Genomic DNA, 21393 nt, shown 5'->3' on the forward strand with positions numbered 1-21393 from the left:
TGTCCCCTGCCACATTAAGGGTGGACCCAACCAGCCAGCAGGTGCTTGATTGTGGCGGCCAGCCACCCATATAAACAGAGCAGTTCGCTGCCGGCAGGCCAGGCAGAAACATCACCTGGCTGAAAGGCTGTATGCAGCATCCTGGAGGTAAGGGCGGGAGCTTAGGGGGATGGCTTGGAGGCTCCTGGTCCTGGGCATGACCTAAAATTGCACCCTGCTGGGAGTGGGTGGCCTGGTAGGGCTCCCAGTGGTGCAAGAGCCCCCAGGAAATGCCAGGCCAGTTACTACCCTGGTGAAAGGTGGGTTGGGGTGCCTTAACCCCTAGTCCCCACAATACTGTGGGTACAAGGGGGCCAGAAATGGGTACAAGGGAGCCACCTGAGCCCCCACTGGAGAGGGAAGCCCCATGGCTCCAGTGAGGGGGTAGATGTGGAGCCCCAGTGAGGGGGAAACCAGAGGGCTGGGAGCCCAGTATGTGTGTGTGAGTGTGTATAGAGTTGCCCTGGGAGGGGCCAGGGCAAGCTTGGACCCAGTCGGGTAATTGGCTGGCCACTACCCAGGCGAGGGCTGCAAGAGAGGCCCAAAAGACAGTACGTCTGCCACCCAAGGTATGCACTAGATAAAGCCTATGGCCAAAGGGACCCGCTCCGAAAGGGAGCAAGGCGGTATACGTTGTCGATGCGTGAAAGAGACCCTGCGAGATGGGGTGGAGTGTGAGAGGCCCTAGTGAGAGGAGGGCGGTATGAATGTGTGTGTCTGAGGCCTGACGAGGAGGGCTGAGCTTGGTCCAGCTATAGGCCGGGAGCATTATGTCACCTAGATGCCATCTGCGAGGCCTTGGGCTGCAATGTAGGGGAGGAACAGAGCTGCAGATAGCGCCCCCTGGCATTGGGGCAAGCATGGGTAGCCTCCCACCTAAATAGAACCAATTAAGAAACAACAAGTTGTGGCAGGAAGTTGGCCCAGAAACAGGTGGGCGGGCCAATGGTAGACCGGCCCCAAGAGCCCCCTATTACAGTCTGAATAGTCACAAGTATTTGAACTGACATATTTTATTAGGAAAAAAATTAAATACAGAACACTTAATATGGTTTAAATGTTAAATTCAAAGCTTTATGTGGAAAGAAATTATTCTTATTGGAATACTTGTAAAAATGTAAAGACAATACACAATAGCATGCACTTACCTTACATTGTTTGCTTAAATTCAAGAAAAAAAATGAAGGCGCTGAAAACTGTTGACACTAATTTTAGCACACCCAAAGAACTGTGCATGATATGCCATGGTTGTCCACTCATCTACTTCAACAGAGTTCAACTCTTCCACTGAGGTCATTGCGGCACCTCCAGTTTCACTGTCACTATCTGTAGAATCACTTGCACTACTCATTAGTTCCATTGCAGAATCGGATTGAGGCAAATCTGATTCAGAACTACTACAACCTCATTCTCTTTCGCTAAAGGATGATGTTACCAATGAGTCTACGGGCAAGGGCAACTTACCATCACACTGCATCTTCACTAATTGTGCTTCTGACTGATTCTCCAGAAGCAAGAGATTTTGAGAAATGGAAACAAGCTTAGTGGTGCGTTCATTTGTTAGTCTATTCCTCTTTTTTGTCTTGACTGAGCTGAAAGCCTTCCAGTTCCCTTCACAAGAAGCTGCTGTTAGTGGAATGCTTAGGATCCTTAGAGCAATCCTGGACAACAGTTGGGTGTTACAGTATCCCTTCCCCCATGTGAAAGGAGACATATTCTCTGCTGCCCGCTAAATGACGTCTTTCCTCCAGAGTTTTTCTTTTGCACGGTACTTGGCAATGTCTGCTATCATAGCTAGTTCGTCGATGTTGGGGACATTCTTAGCTACTTGCATTAAGAGCAGTAGATAATTCATCTTCTGACAAATGTTGTCCTCTGTGTTGAGGATCTAAAAGGTTTGCTGCCAGATGAACTGGATGAGAGCAAAACTCCAATCTCTTAGTAAATGTTTGTTTTACTGCTGCTTCTTTTTTGGATAGAGGTGAAGATGGCAAAAGCTCAATTAGATTTTCATTCAGTTGTCTGAATATCTCTGGAATATTTGAAAGGCTTGGTGTATCTCCTTCAAGTTTCTTAATAGCCACTGAAACTGGAAGTAGCAAACTGAATGCTCCTTGAACACGAGTTCAAGGCATCTTTGTCGAGAATCTGCTTCCAAAAATTCATGGGAATAATCTGGGATACTGTGTCATCTATTGAAGCACACTGCAAACAGTTCTTTGTGCACAGCAAACTATGTAAACACTTCATAGCTGAGCCCTATCTAGTTTCTCCTGGCAATAAAAGTGCACTTTCCTTCCCCTGCTTCTCTTTTCTGTAATTTCTTCAAAGTCTGATTAGCAACATGATGATTGTTGAATACCTTCATAATCACTTTGCAGTTTGCCAATATTGTCTTCATTGTATTCACACTTACTATGTCCTTTGCTAGAAGATTCAACCCATGAGCAAGACAGCCAAATACTAGTAAATGAGGATACATTGCCTTTAATATTTGCCATGCAGCTTTCATATTACTCACATTATCAGTTACAAGGGCTTGTACCCTGGAGGGACCTGCACTTTCAATCTCTTCACTCAGTAATTTGGCTGTGTATTCACCTGTTTGACGCGAAGATTTGGTAGTAGTTGCTTTCAGGAACATTGGTTCAGGTGTTGCTAACATAATGTTCAATAAAGGATTCCTTGTATATCAGTTCATCCTTCTGACAGTAGAGCCAGTGATTCTGCTTGACCAATCCCTTGAATACAATAGTTGGAACTCTGTCACTCTCTTAATTACAACTTTGAAACTTCCAAGCTTGCCTAATATTGTATTGGCATATTGTTACTAATGAATTTTATGAAACTATTAATTTTTAGAAATGGAAAATTTCCTACGGAAAAATAAAGCACTGCAAAATTTTCCACCCTACATCTCTGACCACTGTACAGTAGGGTGGAAATAACAATAGCTCTGTACACCTTGACTTTGGTCTGTGCCCGGAGACTGGCTATTTCAGACCCACTTGTAGAGTCTGCCAAAGGCACTGCTAGCTTTTGAAAATCTGTTGTCTATCTCCAACTTTACTGTTTTTCTTATCACTGGACATAGTGTCACAACATTGCACGATTTTGTTACATAGTTATCTATGTTTAAAGGATTGAGCGTTTTTTAGGCATGTTGATCCTGGGCCATCAACACCTGGTTCATAAGCAACTATTTACCTATGTTAATTTTGATTGTCTGGAAGTGTATGTAACATTAATAACTGCAGTATAAATAAACATTTCTTCAGCAAAATACATTTTTTTTCATTTTGTATCACTCACTAGCCAGAGTACTCACTGCCCTGGACCTACTGATGCTTTAGATAAATACACGCATGTGCACGCACACACACACAACACACACACACACACACACACACACACACACACTGCTCATGTAGAAAAAATATCAAGCCTTCTATTTTATAATGTAACTAATTTTACCAAATTGAAAATAAGTTTTTCCATACAAATATCTCCCATTTTAATGTTGTTTCACTATCATATTAGAACTTCTACTGTAACACTTGGTTCAACTAAAATAATAAAAGCTAAGAAATATTGGGATATTATTTTGAATTACATATAAAATGTACATTTTATGTAATATGCATTCCAGTTTTTCCTTCTTCTATCCAGAGAAACAACAATGGTCTCTTTTATGGTGTTTTGACACTTTCAGCTCCAGACCTGGCAGCTTTGAGTGAAAATAACAGAAGTATATGTGAGGCAGAACTTGGTAAAAATTATATACGTTTTCAGCAGAAACAAACCATAGCTGCAGCATATAATACTTACATTCTCTTAGTTTCGCTTTCCATACAATTACTTCAGACTCAAGTTCAACCAAAGATAATGTAAATTCCACAGGCTGCTCCAAATAGACTTCAATATAACTTTTTAATTTTAAGAGAGAGCCATCAACAAATTGCATTTCCTAAAAGAATGTAATTCAGCTTTAGAAAAAACTCTTAGTGAATTTTGTACAAACACTCCATATCAAAATACCTTATAAAAAAAGACCATCTAATGCAAAATGCTGAGGCCTAGCAGCAGGGACTCATACTAAAGGCTGCCCCCTTCCCAGACTGTGTCCAAAATAACTGCTGCTTGCTACCACAACTGTTCATGCAGTCATTGAGTAAAAAGCAGAAATTATCCTGGCTGCATGACCCAACCTCCCAAGGGACTGCTCTCCTCAGAAGGCTGCCCTCGTCCACTGCTTCTTGCTTACTGCCCTTCTAGCCCCATGAATCTAGCACCCTTGGCCCCTCTCAATCTAGCCCAGTGGCTAGTAAACTCTTCTTGGAAGTAGGAGATATGGGTTTGAACCCTGTCAGAGTAAGACAGGCCTAGAATCCAGGTCTCAATTCCTGGTCAAAAGCTCTTGCCTGTTGGCTACTGGGCAAAAGCTGAACAATATCACTATCACTCACATTCATGAGAAAGTAGGGCGCAGTGCTTTACTCTGAACTCAATGCTGCCGTCGGTCAGGCATTCTCGTTCAGGTAGGTATCTCCTCTCAGGATCCCAAGATGATACAAATGCCTCCCTGGCAACTCTAAGTCTTAGTTCTGAGGAGTATGAGTTCAGACTGGTGCCTCCATGGGTACAATAATACATATCTGTACAATAAATCCAACCCTTGTACAGTGTACAATAGATCATTGCAAAAGTGGTCAAAATGTACACCGATTCTAGAATATCTAAACAGTACTTGTATACTGAAATAAATTTTTCATAGTTGATCAACTTTTCCAAACTTAAATTGCCTTTGTGCCACCTCTCCCAAGTATGGATCTGCTCAGAGGCATGTTACACACATGGTTATGCTTCTAAAGGTAAACACCTAGTGGTGCAAATGCTGGGTCTTCAGAACCTCAAAGAATAATCCCCTACATTCACAGGACCATTACAGCTGACGGCAGTGACTCCAAAGTGAAATATGATTTCTAAGTGGAGACAGTAAGCAAAATAATAAAAATATTTGCTATTTGCAGCAATATGATCGTGTAAATCCCATACACATTCATAATCTTAAATATTTTACAAGTTAATTTTCAAGTTCAATATGATTATTTCCATTTTTCAAATCTAGCAACACTGGTTCAAACACAACCCTATGACTAGCAGCTCCTAGTGGTAGCTGTAGGCTTTCCTGAATTTGGGAGCCACCTGGGCTCTACAGTGAACAGGGAAACCTATGCATTTAACAATTTGTCCTGGATCACCCTCCTAGGCTAGCCACCTAAATTTTAAGTGAGCTGATACCTAAATTGAGGCACTTCCAAGATCAGTTAGGCTTAGACTTTTTATGATGAAGATCAAGGACTGTGTCAAAACTCTTTTATGCTTCTATTTGCCCTGATCTTAGCAGGAGTGCAAATGATAAAATCTCTATTTTTTTAGAAAATATTTGCAAGTAAACTGTGACACACACATTGACAATCCAATTACGCATTTGAAAAGAACATACCTCAGGGATTATGTCAGCTTCTGGTTCACTAATTAGTCTATATCTCTTCCCATTTTGTAGTAATTTTTGACAAACAGGGGGCTTGTCAATTTTAATGAATTTTTTATCAGAATGTCTTATTGCTTTTGAGATGTCCTAAAATTTAAAAACACAGTTTACTTGTTACTTATCTTCGTCAACAGATTTTAAAAAATCACAAACAAGTTACTACTGTGCCTCTAGTCTTTGTGGTTTTCTCTGTCTTTAGTTTGATAAACAGATTGTGGTGTTTTTCCTTGGAAACACAAATGGTTGACTTAAGTATTTATAGTTCATGGGGTATATTCTAGTTCACAGCTGAACCAGCATGTGTGTCCAATCAGACACTAATGGAGTCCTCACATTGTGCAGAACTGACAGCTCTTGTATGCAAACAACTTTCTACTATGCAAATATTGACTGACCATAAGGCTTTTTCAGTGTGGTTTTCAACTTTCATTTCTGCCTATTACTGATATTTATTTATGGACAAGTACCTTTCCTCAACTTAAACTTTATAAAAAAAAATAATAAAGGACCCCTCATCCCAAAAGCATTCCTGAGCAAAGGACCCCTCACCCCCAAACCATTTTTACATCTCACATTTTGTTGGAACCAGCCCTCTGAAGTGCTTTCAACTCACTGAAGAAAAACAATATTTTTTTCCTGCGTAATAGGGGTAGAGCTGGGTACTAATTGCCTGAGTGTTCACTCATATTTAGACTACTGTGGGGCTGCATGGTCAAATAATGAATAAAGCAAAGAGCTATTGGCACCTCCCTACCATATAGCATTACAAAGCTGACTGTTGCAGAGAAAGTCCTGCCAGCTGTTTGTTTCTCTGCAAACTTCAAACATCATTCTGCAATTTCCTGTCTGATGTGGGGAGGGTCAAAGTGCAAGCCTAACACAAAAAAAAAGCAATTCAATTATATTACTTGAAATAATGAATGCGAGGGTCTGCCTACATGTGTCAACATAAACGATAGGAGAGAGGTCATGCAAAGAGAGAGGGGATAAATCCTGTATTCCAATCACTCTGATGGCAAAATGGCTTCTAATACCATTTCCCACTGAAGGCATTAGTGACAGAGTATAAGCTAAAAAGGCAGCTGAATCATTCTGGCCCTCTGTGCATGGAATCTCCAGAGACTTTTCAAGCCTTAAATGCAAAACTCCTGATCAAAGAACAGTTTCTCTTTGGCTACAACTTCTTGGTCATATAGTAACTTTGATACATGCCAAATCATAGGCCTGAACTACATGAAAATATGCTTTTAACGATCATATGTTGATTTGGGTCTTATGCTATTGTTTTTAAAAAGTGGAACTTACCTTTATAAATGACTCATTATTAGTAGCTATGTACACACGAAATGACAAGGATGGATGATTATCAACAACTTTGTATAAAATTACGGCTCCATGATAATCAACTGGCTCTTGTGTTTGAATGACCGGTCCTACTGGAGACAGAGAACTCACGTGCCATTTGATATGTGTTGATGAATGATCAACAGAGGGTTCAATTGATGGACCAGTACTTTTGATATGTAGAACTTTGAATGACATGTTAGATCCATGATCTGCCAAGAGATACCGAAATATTAACATTTTTGTAGGCTAGGGACAGACATTCAAAAAGCCAGAGCCTGAATTGATTCACTCTTTAAAGGTTAATCTAATCTGCAAAGACTGAATTGATTTGCAAGTGTACAGACATTCACGTTTAATTCTAGAAATGCAGGCACATGCCTGCAGTGACTCAGGCTAGAAGCCGAGGGCGCTAGAGCAGCCCTCCCTTCCCTTTGCAGCAGCGGCAAGGCTGGAGGAAAGCTGACCTGCAGGGCGTGGCCAGGCCCCTGCAGGGGCTAAGTATGACACCCTGGCCTGTAGGGACTGCAGTTAGGCTGTGCCTGGAGGAGTAGGGGGGAAGCAGCCTTTGCCAGGCTTGTCTCCAAGGCCAAAAACTGGCAGGACAGTGCCTCCGGCAATGGGGGGCAGGAGGTGGGGATTAGACTCCCCTCTCTCCCAGGGGCACAGACCCCAGTCAAGGTCTGCCCAGCTTCCCCATTTCTCCTGCTTCTGTGGCAGGGGCCTGGCCAGAGCCACCAGCATGGCCCTGATAGCTGCCCAGGGCTGGGGCTGTGGCTGCAGCTGAAGCTGTGGGGCTGAGCCCAGCTGGCCTCGGGTTGTTACTGAGGGCAGGGGCAGAGGGGCAGCCTGGGCTGGGGCCACAGGGGCTGCACGGCCAGACTGCTCCTGGCTCCCCGCACCCAAGCCGGCTGGGAAGGGCCCTGCGGGGCCAGCCAGTGAGGACAGGGCTCTTCCCAGCCCGCTGGGGCTGTGTGAAAGCCCGGCACAGCAGCACAGGTAGGGGCTGGCTGGCAAGCGGGCTTCCTGGGCTAGCTCAGAGGTGCTGGCGAGCCCCAAGTCCAGCTGCTGCCACCATGCCCCATGTGCTGTGCAGCCCCCAGGGCTAAAGGCGCTAGGGGGGCAGTTCTGCCCTCCTTGCCTCCAGCTACCGCTGCTGCTGCTGCAGCCACACCACTCTGGGTGGGGAGGGCAGGAAGCTTCAGCCCCACGGCTTCTGCCCCACACATGGAGCTCTACCTGTGGCCCCTGGATGCCTTCCACCCAGACACCTTCCACCTTCCAAGGCATCTGGGTGGAAGGTGTCTGGGGGCTTCAGACAGAGCACCACAACTGGGGCAGAAGCAGCCAGGCCTGACAGGGCTGTTTTTCTCCCCTCACCTGTAGCTACGGCTCCTGCTGCACCACACAGCACCACACAGCACCACTTGAGGCAGGGAGGGAGGGGGGCTCTAGCCATGCTCCCTCCCCTGCCACTGGAGTAGGAAGTAGGTAAATGGCTGACAGGGACAGGAGTCCCCCAGTAGCGGGGGGCGGGGAAATAAACCCCCTCCCTGCTCCATTTGCGCCAGGGGGCCATGTGTCTAGCAACACCCCCATCCCTGCTCCGGCTAGAGAGCAGAGGGGAGGGACCAGCCCTGCTCTTGGGAGCAGAGAGGACAGCCCCACCCAGGGCTGCAAAGCACCTGGGCTGCTGGAAGGCTCTGGTTTAACTTAAACCAGGAAGGAGTCTGGGACAGAAGTTGCATAAATTGGTTGAACCTAAATCAGTTAAGTCTGATAGTACATCCAACTAAGTTTACCTTAAACCAGTTTCAGCCATTTTGAAACTGGTTTATGTGCACTGAACTTATGTTGTGTTACAGGTTTAAACCAATTTCTGATCACTTAAACCAGTTTATGAATAACTTTTGCCCTGAGCCCTAAAGAACAGCAGTAGACACATACACTCATTAAACCCAATGTACAGTACTTACCATGTAGGCAGAGGGAATGTGGGAACTGAATCGAAGTAAGAGCAGAGGCTGAGTCACAACTGACATTAAAGAGGGGCCCACCAACAATCCACGGTTTTTTAATATAATCAGCATATTTGCTCCAGGACAATATGTTATACTTGATTTCAGCGGGCTTGCTGACTTCAAAAATCAAGCTTGTAAATGCACACTGGTAACTTCCCTCTGCTTCTAGCTTCAACCTGCATTGCACAAATGTGGCAAATGTAGTTTAGTTTTCCCTGCATATTAAACATTGCATAATGTTATGTTTTAAAAGGTGAGATAATTTATCCTCAAGAAGGATTTTTGCTTTTGAGATTTTTCTCCCCCGATGACAATCTTTATTAACAAACAAACAAGCATAGAAAATATCATACAAATAACTTTTTGTCTAGCACTTATTACTTTAGACCGAAACTCAGAGGCTTTTTAAAGCTTGCTAGCAAAATGAGTGCACCTGGAGAGTGGCCAAACCAATGCAGACTATGGAACGCAAATGTAATATGCAATTCACATAAACCTCCACTAAAGTAAAGTAGAGAGCTGCTTTCTGAAGTGGGGGCTTGATGTAACTGCTACCGACTACAGACTGGAGCTGAATTAGACCTTAGAATGAAATGTGCAAGTGATATCGAGATCTAATTCTGCCATAAAGTGCATTACAGCAATGCAATCCCGAGATGAAAAACATAATAAATGCAGTAAGGCTGACATTCAGTTGGAAACAAAATTAACTTCTAGTCAAGTGAAGATGATCAAAAGGAATGACATCTGCTCTCACAAAGCATAACAGACACTTTATAGAGGCCCCATCTAACAAAGCACTTAAGCACTTACTTAACTTTAATTATTTTCCAAGTTTAAAGCCAAGAATGTGCTTAGGTGCATTGTGCATGAAGGTCATATACCATTAATAATGGTGGCTATATACTGCTTATTTTTAAATGAATCTTGGTACATCTTCTATCATTATTACAAGCATATTACTGAGCAGGAGATATAAGGCTCTTAATCTTTTAAGTAATTCAGTTAAAAAAAGAAGTTTGACCTAAATCATATAAACATATATTTATCACATTAAACAATATTTACCAAAATTGTTCTCCGGAAAATCTTCTTGGAGTCACTTGTTCCTTCTGAATCTGTAAAAATATATTAAGTACAAGAAAGTAAATAAACACAATTTTAAAATACTGGTATTAGAATTTACAAAATATCTAACAGAAAAAATGAATGTGATTTTTAAATACATACATGTTCAGTTTTGCAATGTTCACAGCAAGATTGGCTATTAACTTCTATGAAGAGAGAGGAAAAAATCATTTCTTTGAAATGAAGGATAATTAAAATAATCAGATAAGCAATTTCAAAGATAGCTATTCATACCTGATTCAATACCAGGTGGCAGTAATTCTCCCTCCTCCAGGACTTCATCTACCAAAAATAATTGCTTTTATAAAACATATCTTTCATACACATGTATAATGAACTACTTTTCAACCTAAAAGGGCTGCTTTTCGAAGTTTGTGCATGAAACTAAGGTTTCATGGTTGACCTTTTCAGTAGCTCTCCAGTCAACTCTAGACATTCCAGCCTCCCTTCATGAATTTTGAGTTTTTTCAACTGCTTTATCCACTGGTATTTCGAAGTAATGCACTATCAAACTGATTTCCTCCGATGATAAGTTGTCAGGCTCTGTGGATGGGGGGGAGAGTAGAGGATGCAATATACCTGGACTTTAGCAAAGTTTTTCACAGTTTGTCATGACATTGTATTGTAAGCGTGATGTTGTAGCCAGAATGGTCCAAAAATGATGCAACCATAGTTGGTCCAATAAAAGATATCACTGTAAGAAATCCTTGCCTCTCCCAAGATAAGGAAATGCAGACTAGATGCAAGTACTGAAAGGTGGATACATAACTGGTTGGATCGTTGTGCTCAACAAGTGGTCATCAATAGCTCAATGCCTAGTTGGGAGGAGGTATCAAGTCAGGTTCCCCAGAGGTCTGTCCTAGATCCAGTATTGTTTAGCATCAGCATTAATGATTTGGACAATGGCACTGAGTGCAAGCTTAGAAAACTTCTGGACAACACCACGGTGGGTAGAGTTGCAGACACTCTGGAGGACAGGGCTAGGATCCAGAATGAACAGACGGGAAAAATGGCCTGTAGTTAATCAGGTGAGATTCAACAAGGACAAATGCAAAGTCCTACACTTGGTGTGGAATAACTGCATGCACAAATCAGACTGGCAAATGACTGGCTAGGCTGCAGTACTGCAGAGAAGGACCTGAGAGCTATAAGCTAAATAGGAACCAACAACACGCTCCTGTTGCAAAAGAAATCCAACAGTATACTGGGTTGTATTATTATTTTTGCAAAAGTTTTGTTGGTCTAATAAAAGATAATCACCTCTACCATAAGCCCTGATTGCCTTTTCCTCTCAACCAATACGGCTACAACCTGGATACCTGATACATGGAAGATATTGAATTTTAGCCTATATTTTTTTAATGAAATCTTCATAATTTCCCAAGGAGGAAGCAACTCTGACCACCTGAAACCTGAGCTACTGCCCTGCCTTTCTCTAAGGTAATCTGCATCATCACAGAGCCTCACAAGAGCTGAGAGACTCCTTACCAGCTAAGAACTGCCTGCCCAGAGAAGTTTTCCATCTATTGACTCCTCTATGAAATCCTAAAAAATATGAACTTTCATTTCTACCCAGGAAAACTTTTCAATCTTTTCTCTGATGCCTGATGAATGGTGTTTGTGCCCAAAAGCTTGCAATTAAATAATTTTTTTTGCAAAAATCTCATTGGTCTAATAAAAGATATCACCTCTACCACAAGCCCTGATTGCCTTTTCCTCTACACCGATACAGCTATACTGAGGGATAGCCAGCATGGGTTTGTTGCAGGTAGGTCTTGCTTGACCAATCTCATTTCCTTCTATGACTAGGTGACCTACCACCTGGACAAGGGAGAAGAAATTGATGTCATATATCTTGACTTCAAAAAAGCCTTCGATCTGGTATCCCATGATCACCTCTTGGCAAAACTGGCCAATTATGGCCTTCGGTCCACCACGATCCGCTGGCTGGGGAATTGGCTCCGTGGTCAGACCCAGAGGGTGGTAATTGGTGGAAGTCAATCGTCATGGTGCCCTGTGACCAGTGGGGTCCCCCAAGGCTCTGTCCTTGGACCCATATTATTCAAAATCTTCATTAATGATGTGGACATTGGAGTCAGAAGCGGACTGGCCAAGTTCGCCGATGACACCAAACTTTGGGGCAAAGCATCCACACCTGAAGACAGGAGGGCGATCCAGGCTGACTTGGGCAGGCTCAGCAAATGGGTGGACGAGAACCTGATGGTGTTTAACACTGAAAAATGCAAGGTTCTCCACCTTGGGAGGAAAAACCTGCAGCATCCTTCTAGGCTCGGCAGTGCTACTACGCTGGCTAGCAATATGAAAGAAAGAGACTTGGGGGTCATCACTGACCACAAGATGAACATGAGCCTTCAATGCAATGCTGCGGCTGGTAAAGCAACCAAAACGCTGGCTTGCATCCATAGATGGTTCTCAAGCAAATCCCGGGACATCATTCTCCCCTTGTACTCGGCCTTGGTGAGGCTGCAGCTGGAGTACTGCATCCAGTTTTGGGCTCCACAATTCAAAAAGGATGTGGAGAAGCTTGAGAGAGTCCAGAGAAGAGCCACGCGCATGATCAGAGGTCAGGAAAACAGACCTCACGACGACAGGCTGAGAGCTATGGGGCTCTTTAGCCTGGAAAAGCGCAGGCTCAGGAGTGATCTGATGGCCACCTATAAGTTTATCAGGGTTGACCACCAGTATCTGGGGGAATGTTTGTTCACTAGAGCGCCCCAAGGGATGACGAGGTCGAACGGTTATAAACTACTGCAAGACCGTTTCAGGCTGAATTTCTTTACTGTCCGAGCCCCCAAGGTCTGGAATAGCCTGCCATCAGAGGTGGTTCAAGCACCTACATTGAACACCTTCAAGAGTAATTTGGATGCTTATCTTGCTGGGATCCTATGACCCCAGCTGACTTCCTGCTTTCGGGCAGGGGGCTGGACTCAATGATCTTCCAAGGTCCCTTCCAGGCCTAATGTCTATGAAATCTATGAAATCTATGAAAGCTACAACTTGGATACCTGAGTAAAGACTTGCATCCATTCCTGAGGAAACTCTCATCACTAATGTTACAACGTTACTTTTCCCATAGCTATTTGAAAAGTCTATGTGCAAGGGAGCATAGTTAAAGCACAGACTTCCTAGTCTGGACATTTCCCAACTTCTGGTTGAATGGTAACCTTAACTTTGTATTAACAGTTTATTTTTTTTATTTTTTTTTATTCATCTGTAAATACACAGTCTTTCTCTCTCTCTCTCTCTTTCCCACCCCCTAACGATTTTCTATATATTTTTATAGGAAGAAATGCTTTAAAACTAGCTGATGTTACACATTTTATCAGCACTCCATCATTTGCTTGCTATTGCATCCCACTGCCTTCTGTAAATTATTTATATGGAACTTGTCTTTTTATGGGAATAGGAAAGTACACTCACCTGATTGTCTTGTATCAGACTGTTCATTATCTGCAGGAAAAAAAACAACTTTCCAATTATTTATATACAAACTATACTAACAACTTGTATGAGCTATTAGTAGACTAATGTGATATGACACACACATTTGAAAAAAAAGCATGCTTTTTTGCAACAGCACACACTTCCTTTAATTCTTTGTTGTGTTTTGTCACTTTTGCTACAAATTTTCAAATATATTAATAACCGCCTGGTGCTTGGATTACTGTTTTGATCCAAAAAAAGAAATTTTCAAACTGCTGCATCTAGAATAAAATATTAGCTGTTTTTCTATCATTCCTTTGCTTAGATCTTCATTTGTGAATGACCACATTAATATTCTGTTCATATAAATATTATTCAGCTTTTTTAGTATCTAACCACTATATTAATAATGTTATGTAACTGGTTTTAAATTAGTCACATAAGCTGGTGTTATTTAAGGATTTAACTGAATCTAAGTCTACATGTTTAAAAGAGTCAGAGAATATAGATATGCTGCAACATAATACTCACCTGACTCACTTTCGGAGCCATTTTCAGAGTTACTTTCAGATCTATCATCTCCTTAACAAAATTATATTCCATTAGCCACAGAAATAATTAAATAACATAACTTCACAGATAAGCAAAACATAAATGTAGGTATTTAAGTATATTATATAAAACAGTATGTTAAATACATGACAGAAAAAGAGAATGAGAGTGCTCACAAGCAGCTCGCATATAGCGTGAACCAAAGGTCTCTAAATACCACCCCCCATTGGTTTTTGGATATGCCATTACTGGGGTATTATAAGAGAAGTAAATGACACTGGTGGTCCAGATTCTGTACTGGCTGCTTGGTAATTTATAACAAGACTGTAACATACTGGTTACTACATCATTGAGTATCCTGGGCCCTGCCCACCTTCAAGACCACACTATGACTCCTGAGAGCCCCAGTTCAACCACCTAAATTATGGCTGCCTACAAGGACTTACAGGATTTCTCACACACACACACACACACACACACACACACACACACACACACACACACACACACACACACCCCTCCCCGACAGCATAACCGCTCAGGCCAGCCAGGATGTGGTGTTCAACAGGGAGCTGCAAAACATTTTCTCAACTTACTTCTAAAAATGTGAAATTTGAAGAGAAAGCATCACTACAAAATAAACATAATTTAAGAATTTGGCTTAAAAATTATAATATCATAAGTTTACTCTTTCAAGTGTATGTGTCACAACCCAAGGGTGTGATTTTTGTTTTGTGTGCTTCGGCACTGCTAAATTGTTCCCGCTAAATTGCAGCTTCTTTGCACGGTGGAGTTTTCTGCTGCAAAAGAGAACCCCGGTGCAAGGGAGAATTTCCCGCCAATTTGAAGCTTTCTTTGCAGGGTGCATTTCTTTGTTGCAGCACAGAAATGCTCGTTGCAAAGAGTTCCCGCCATTTGTATGCTAATTCGAGTCCCATTATTGGCCAGTTCTAAATTATTCACACGTGGCGGCTAGTGATTGGCTTGCTAACCGTATAAAAGGCTTGAGTGGTTTCCGCCCAAGTTGGAGGACTCCACGAACACCGGGAGGAGGAGACTTCACGCTGTGTGAAGATCTCTAAGCGCTGCGGATCCTTACGGACCCAACGCATTTCAAGCAGGCAACAGAGGTCTGATCAGCCTCTAGCCTCTCCCCGTCGCCGATCGCAGCCTAGACGTATCCTTTCCTGCGCGCAAAAGAACCGGACCCACGAAGCCTAGCAAACTTCGTGTGGATGAGTGAGCAGAAGGACCCACGAAGCCTAGCAAACTTCGTGTGAGTTTATTCAGAGCTCTTTTGTATGAGTACTTTCTTCGGTTGAGACGACGGGCTCGTGTGTTCAGAGCCTTTAGCCGGATTGGGCTAGAGTTCACGAGTTTAGAACTCTTGTCCGCCTCTCTTCTTTCCTGTCTGTAACCGCAACTCAAGCAAGTTTTCCAGCCTACACCACTGCCATCTCGGTGTAAGTAAACAATCTTTAAAACTACCGCTAAGCGTTTGTGCCTAATTCCAGCTCGTCGCCCTCCCTCTCCGATCCAGCGTGCCCGGGCTGCTGGCCACAGCCCGCGTGCAGCACAGAAAAGGGCTCGGGTCGCTCCCGGCCCACACAGTATGCAGCTCCTTTTTTACATAAAACTTTGGCACCACGATTGACCTTACACTGAAAAGAACACCAGCGAACCTGTACTATGTCTGGTGACAACCAAAATGTAGCTATTCCCCCACCTGAAAGGAATAGAGAGTCATAATACGGACTATCCAGTTGACTAGTCTATAAGCTTGGATAAAAATAACACATTGCCACTTACCTGATTTACACTCTTGAGCAGAGTCCTCCTCCTTATCACTGTAACTTTCTAATTTAGAGGGGAAAAGGCAGATGGGGATTAAACATGTATGCTGCACATAAAAAAATGAAGTTTTCAAGCCATGCAGTCAAAGCTCCTGGGGCCTAGGCCTACAAATTATTACTCAGAGGGGGCGCATTTACACCTTGCCCTATGGCGACATTACTGTGCCATACTTTAGAAGTTCCTTTTGGAAGTACTAAAGCATGGCAGAGCAACCACCTATACTGTGCCATAGGTGTGGTACATGGTTATTTTTTTAGCAGCTACTTTGCCATAGCAGCATGCTACAATAAGGGAGTGCACAGATATGGTGAAGTAGCTTCTGGTCACATGTAGACACCCGTGGACACGACATCACCGTAGCGTGTTGCTACGGGGATGTAGCATCACATGTAGAGGCGCCCAGGAAGTCACCTTCCGTGTGACATTATCTCATCCATCTATTTCCTTTGCATTAGCCAAGCAGACACAAATAATTCTATACTATCCTATCATGAAGTAATTTAAGGCCTACTATAGTCTACGCTGCCCATCTCATGCCAGGGATCCCACATGACCTCTTTCCCCTTATTATTATTCTTATCATCCCCAGCAAGGACTCTCTGTTTCTTCTGTTACAGCCTTCCACTCATGTTGGGATCCCCCACCCCCAATTTTCCCTACTCCTGGAGGCTTTTGTGACAGCTCCCCTTGCCATTATTATTTCTGTTGAGGGGACAAGCCACATACAGTGTGCCAACATGTTAAACTCTTCCTGCATTTCTCAGGTCTGTAGAGCAATATCAAGGCACAACAAAACGTGTACTTGGGTTTTGTACGAATATTGCAACACTAGCAACATTGTCTCAAAAGTCTACCAGTTTCTTGTGTGGAAAATGTGTTTGCTTTCATCCTATGATATTTTTATGTCACTTGTGACATTAGATACTTTGTGACTTTCAGCCGCTAGCACAGTGCTGCGCCTGGGCTCATGCAGTTACACTGCTTCAAAGCTAACACACACAGTGTCTCTCTGCTTTGCAACAAACAGCTCTACCATCTGGGTATGCTACGCCTTGTTCCCTGCACTCCCAGGGAGGGCCACTCTTGAGGTGGTCCTGCTCACATACATTAAACCTAGAAATGAAGCAGTGAGGATGCTCTAAGGAAACCTCCCACCATTGCTCTTGAGCTCTTACTGGCATGCTTGAGTGGCAGTGGGGAATGCCCTCAAGATGGCTTCACCACCTCATTTCTAAACTTGGCAAGTGCAAGCGCTTGAGAGAGTGAATGTGGGTAGGGATTCACTGTGATGATCTTACTGAGGACCCCAGTTTGGGAAGTGGGTGAGAGGCAAGGGGCAGCTGCTCTACTCTAACCACAGACCAGTCCACTTAAGCTCCCTACCTGTTCCCCAGACTGGGGATCCCCAGGGAACATGCTGGGCAGGGGAAGGGCCTGTACTAGACCAGAAGGAGAGAATACAAATGAAAAGGTACTCTCTCTCTTGGGACAGTTTCTTTCACAAGACATATTTTCCAGGTCGAAACTGGGAAGATCTTTCTCCTAGAAAGGGCATGTTTATCCCAGCATAAATTGAGTGAATACTTGTACTCTGTAATTCCTATCAGGAGAGTGGTGACAGTCCTGGTAGAAATATAACGCCTGTATATGGCCACACCCTCTGAGTCCTCTTCAGGGAAAAGAACTTGGCTACTGCCTTGACTACAATTTACCTTTACAATTTATGACCACCATGCTAATTTAACCTTCCTTTTTAAAAACTTCTTCAGTATTTAATGCATCCTTTAAGAATTGCCTGTGCTGTGGATTAAGGAAGCACAATATCCTCCTACAAGAATATTCAAAATTTGTTACTGGTATCAAGGCTGCGGCTCTCAGTTTTAAAAGCTCAAGTTCAAGTGCAAGAGAGATATTAGACTTCCAAGATGGAAGGAGGGTAACTCTTACCACTGCCACAGGCACGCCTGTCAGCGAGTGCACTGAAAGGCTGATGCACAATCACTTAGAATCATGCTGAAGGAAGTCATTCACTCTTCCCTCATAGCAAAACGATAGACGCCATGACAGCAGAATCATTGATTCATTATTTATTCTTCCCCTTAGCACCTGTCTAATAGGAGGGAGCTATCATCTATGCTGTGGGGAAAAAAAGATGTACAGTAAATGAAGATATATGATGGGAAATCTGTTTATTTTCAGGTCAATTACAGCAATTATTTTAACGCATTAGGGCAACCATTAGAAAAAGCCTGTATTTACTGTATTTATCAGAATTTCAAGTTCTCTTGGTCATAATTTTATTTTATCATATAATGTTGATTTTTTTAAAAATCTGAGTTTTGGTTTTCACGTTAACTATAACAGAAATTATAAATCCACAATAGGTCAGATTCTGCCTCTTTTTATTTAAATTGACTGACTGCAGGATGTGACACTATATAAATGTTCCATGTTTGAAATGTGATACTCTGAGGACAGCCAGTCATTATACTGAATCGTATTGCAAAAGTAGCTTTCCTCTTGACTTGACATATTTATATTTTATATAAATTAAGATAAAGGAGATAACTGAAAAATAGGAATAGCAAGAAAAATATCAGAATGAGGATAATCCTACACATTCCTATTTACAAAACTACTAAATTACAAAATAACTGTAAAAATAAGCGTTAATAAGGAGTAAGATTCTATTTCAACAGATTGGTTATTCTGGTAACAAATCTACTTGAAACTACCATATATTTTGAAAAGTTACTGTACCTTTTTCTTCTGATAAGCAAGTGTCATCTCCACTAAAAGATAAAATAACAATTGAGTGATTTTTGTTTACATATTACTAAAACCAACATTTGCCTTATCTTCAACACAAAAATCAAAACAAAAATGTGCAGCTGCTGGAGGCTACATCTCCACTGCCACTATTTCTCCCTGCACCCAGGCAGCAGTGCGGGTGCAGCTGGAAGAAGCCCAGCTCAGCTCAGATCCCCACCAGCTGGAAGCTGCTCCTGGCATTGCAGCCAGGGAATGGGGTTGGGTAGTATGGAGAAGTGGTGGCCATATGGATGCAGCTTCCAGCTGCCCAACCCTAACACAGTTTCTCGCTGCTCAGTCGCAGCATGGACGCAGGCAGAACCAAATACCTCCAGCCCCACAGGCTAGATCTAGTGGCCCTGCATGCTGGATCCAGCCCTCGAACTTTATGTTACCAACCCCTGATGTTGAGTCATCAATCTAATGTCTTTTGAAGGCTGCTTTGAGTGGCTGGTCTGAGCCCTGAGATCCACTGGTAATTTTAATTGCAATTCATCTAACAAGTGTTTCAAATTTTAAAAATTAAACTTTTAATTTTTAAAGTGCAGAAGAAAGGTGTTTGACAGCTTTGAAATTTACCAAATCAGGAATAATTGAAAGTGAAAACCTCCAAGGATGGAGCTTCCACCATCCTTCTGGGTAATCTGTTCCAGTGTTTTACTACCCTCCTAGTGAGGGTAGTAAAACTTGTCCACATCCTTTCTGTAGTAGGGGGCCCAAAACTGAACATAGTACACCAGTGCTGAATGGAGGGGAAAAATCACTTCCCTTGACCTACTGGCAACACACCTACCAATGCAGCCCAGGATGCAGTTAGCCTTCTTGGCAACAAGGGCACACTGCTGGCTCACATTCATCTTAGTCCACTGTAACCCCCCAGGTCCTTTTCTGCAGAGCAGCTGCCCAGCCAGTCAGCCCCCAGCCTGTACCGGTACATGAGATTGTTCTGTCCTAAGTGCAGGACTTTGTACTTGTCCTTGTTGAACCTCATGATATTCATTTTGGTCCAATCCTCCAATTTGTAGAGGTCACTCCGAATCCTAGCCCTATCCTCTAGCATATCTACTACTCCCTCCCACTTGGCGTCATCTGCAAACTTGCTGGGGCTGCACTCTATGCCATCTTCCAGGTTGTTGAAGACATTAAACAAAACCAGCCCCAGGACTGACCCCTGGAGCACTCCACTTGATACTGGCTGCTAACAAGCCATTGGTTACTACTCTCTTCGCTTGATCCTCCAGCCAGTTTTCTATCCACTTTACAGTCCATTCATCCAGCCCATACTTCCTTGGCTTGCCTGAAAGAATGTTGTGGGAGACTGAATGAAAAGCCTTGCTATTGCTAAAGTCAAGGTACACCACATCCACGGAGCCAGTCACCTCATCATAGAAGACAATCAGGTTGGTCAGGCATGACTTGCCCCTCATGAATCCATGCTGACTGTTCCTCATCACCTTTTTCTCCTCCAAGTACTTAAAAATGGATTCCCTGAGGACCTGCTCCATGATTTTTCCAGGGACTGAGGTGAGGCTGACTGTTCTATAGTTCCTTGGATCCTCCTTTTTCCCTTTCTTAAATATGGGCACTATGTTTGCCCTTTTCCAATCATCTAGGACTTCTCCTGATCGCCATGAGTTTTCAAAGATGATGGCCAATGGCTCTGCAATTACATCAGCAAACTCCCTCAGCACCTTCAGGTGCATCCCATCGGGCCCCATGGACTTGTACATGTCCAGCTTTTCTAGGTAGTCCCTAACCTGTTCTTTCACTATTAAGGGCTGCTCACTTCCTCCCCAAACTGTACTGCCCAGTGCAGTAGTCTGGGAGCTGACCTTGCCTGTAAAGACTGAGGTAAAAAAGGCACTTCAGTCTTTTCTGCATCCTCTGTCACAAGGTTGCCTCCCTCATTCAGTAAGGGACCCACACTTCCCTGATCCTCCTCTTGCTACCAACATACTTCTAGAAACCCTTCACATCCCCTGCTAGCTGCAACCCCAATTGCGCTTTGACCTTCCTGACTTCATCCCTGCTTGCCCAAGCAATGCTCTTATACTCTTCTCTAGTTATTTGTCCAAGTTTCCACTTCTTATAAGCTTCCTTTTTGTGATTTAGTTTACTGAAGAGTTCCCTGCTAAGACAAACCAGTTTTCTGCCATATGTGCTAGTCTTCCTGCACATCGGGATGGTTTGTTCCTGCACTCTCAGTAAGGCTTCTTTAAAGTACAGCCAGATCTCCTGGACTCCTCTCCCCCTCAGTCTGGCTTCCCAGGGATCCTGCCCATGAGTTCCCTGAGCAAGTCAAAGTCTGCTTTTCTGAAGTCCAGGGTCCTTACTCTGCTGCTCTCCATCCTTCCTTTCCTCAGGATCCTGAACTCAATCATCTTGTCATCACTACTGCCCAAGCTGCCATCCACTACTACATTCCCCAGCAATTCTTCCCTGTTTGTAAGTAGCAAGTCAAGAAGAGCATAGTGCCTAGTTGGCCGCTCCAGCACTAGCACCAGGAAGTTGTCCCCAACACTCTCCAAAACTTCCTGGATTGCCTGTGCACTGCTGTACTGCCCTCCCAGCAGATGTCAGGGTGACTGAAGTCCCCCAGGAGAACCAGGATCTGTGATCAGGAAACCTCCACTAGCTGTTTGGAGA

The 21393-nt window shown here is 43.3% G+C and overlaps 1 protein-coding gene across 1 annotated transcript in view; it reads right to left on the reverse strand.

Moving 5' to 3' along the window:
• Window positions 1-21393, reverse strand: part of LOC102385881 (caspase recruitment domain-containing protein 8-like) — a 55444-nt gene that overhangs the window by 6977 nt on the left and 27074 nt on the right. Inside the window, exons 2-11 of the mRNA XM_006016475.3 lie at window positions 15892-15982; window positions 14062-14112; window positions 13528-13557; window positions 10321-10368; window positions 10189-10232; window positions 10027-10076; window positions 8914-9134; window positions 6899-7149; window positions 5546-5680; window positions 3868-4006 (exon numbers count right to left, since the gene is read on the reverse strand). Of these exons, the coding sequence (XP_006016537.2) occupies window positions 3868-4006; window positions 5546-5680; window positions 6899-7149; window positions 8914-9134; window positions 10027-10076; window positions 10189-10232; window positions 10321-10368; window positions 13528-13557; window positions 14062-14112; window positions 15892-15982 (1060 nt within the window). The remainder of the gene's footprint in view (window positions 1-3867; window positions 4007-5545; window positions 5681-6898; window positions 7150-8913; window positions 9135-10026; window positions 10077-10188; window positions 10233-10320; window positions 10369-13527; window positions 13558-14061; window positions 14113-15891; window positions 15983-21393) is intronic.

Source organism: Alligator sinensis, unplaced genomic scaffold, assembly GCF_000455745.1.
Source record: "Alligator sinensis unplaced genomic scaffold, ASM45574v1 scaffold60_1, whole genome shotgun sequence".
In the NCBI taxonomy this organism is placed as follows: Eukaryota; Metazoa; Chordata; order Crocodylia; family Alligatoridae; genus Alligator; species Alligator sinensis.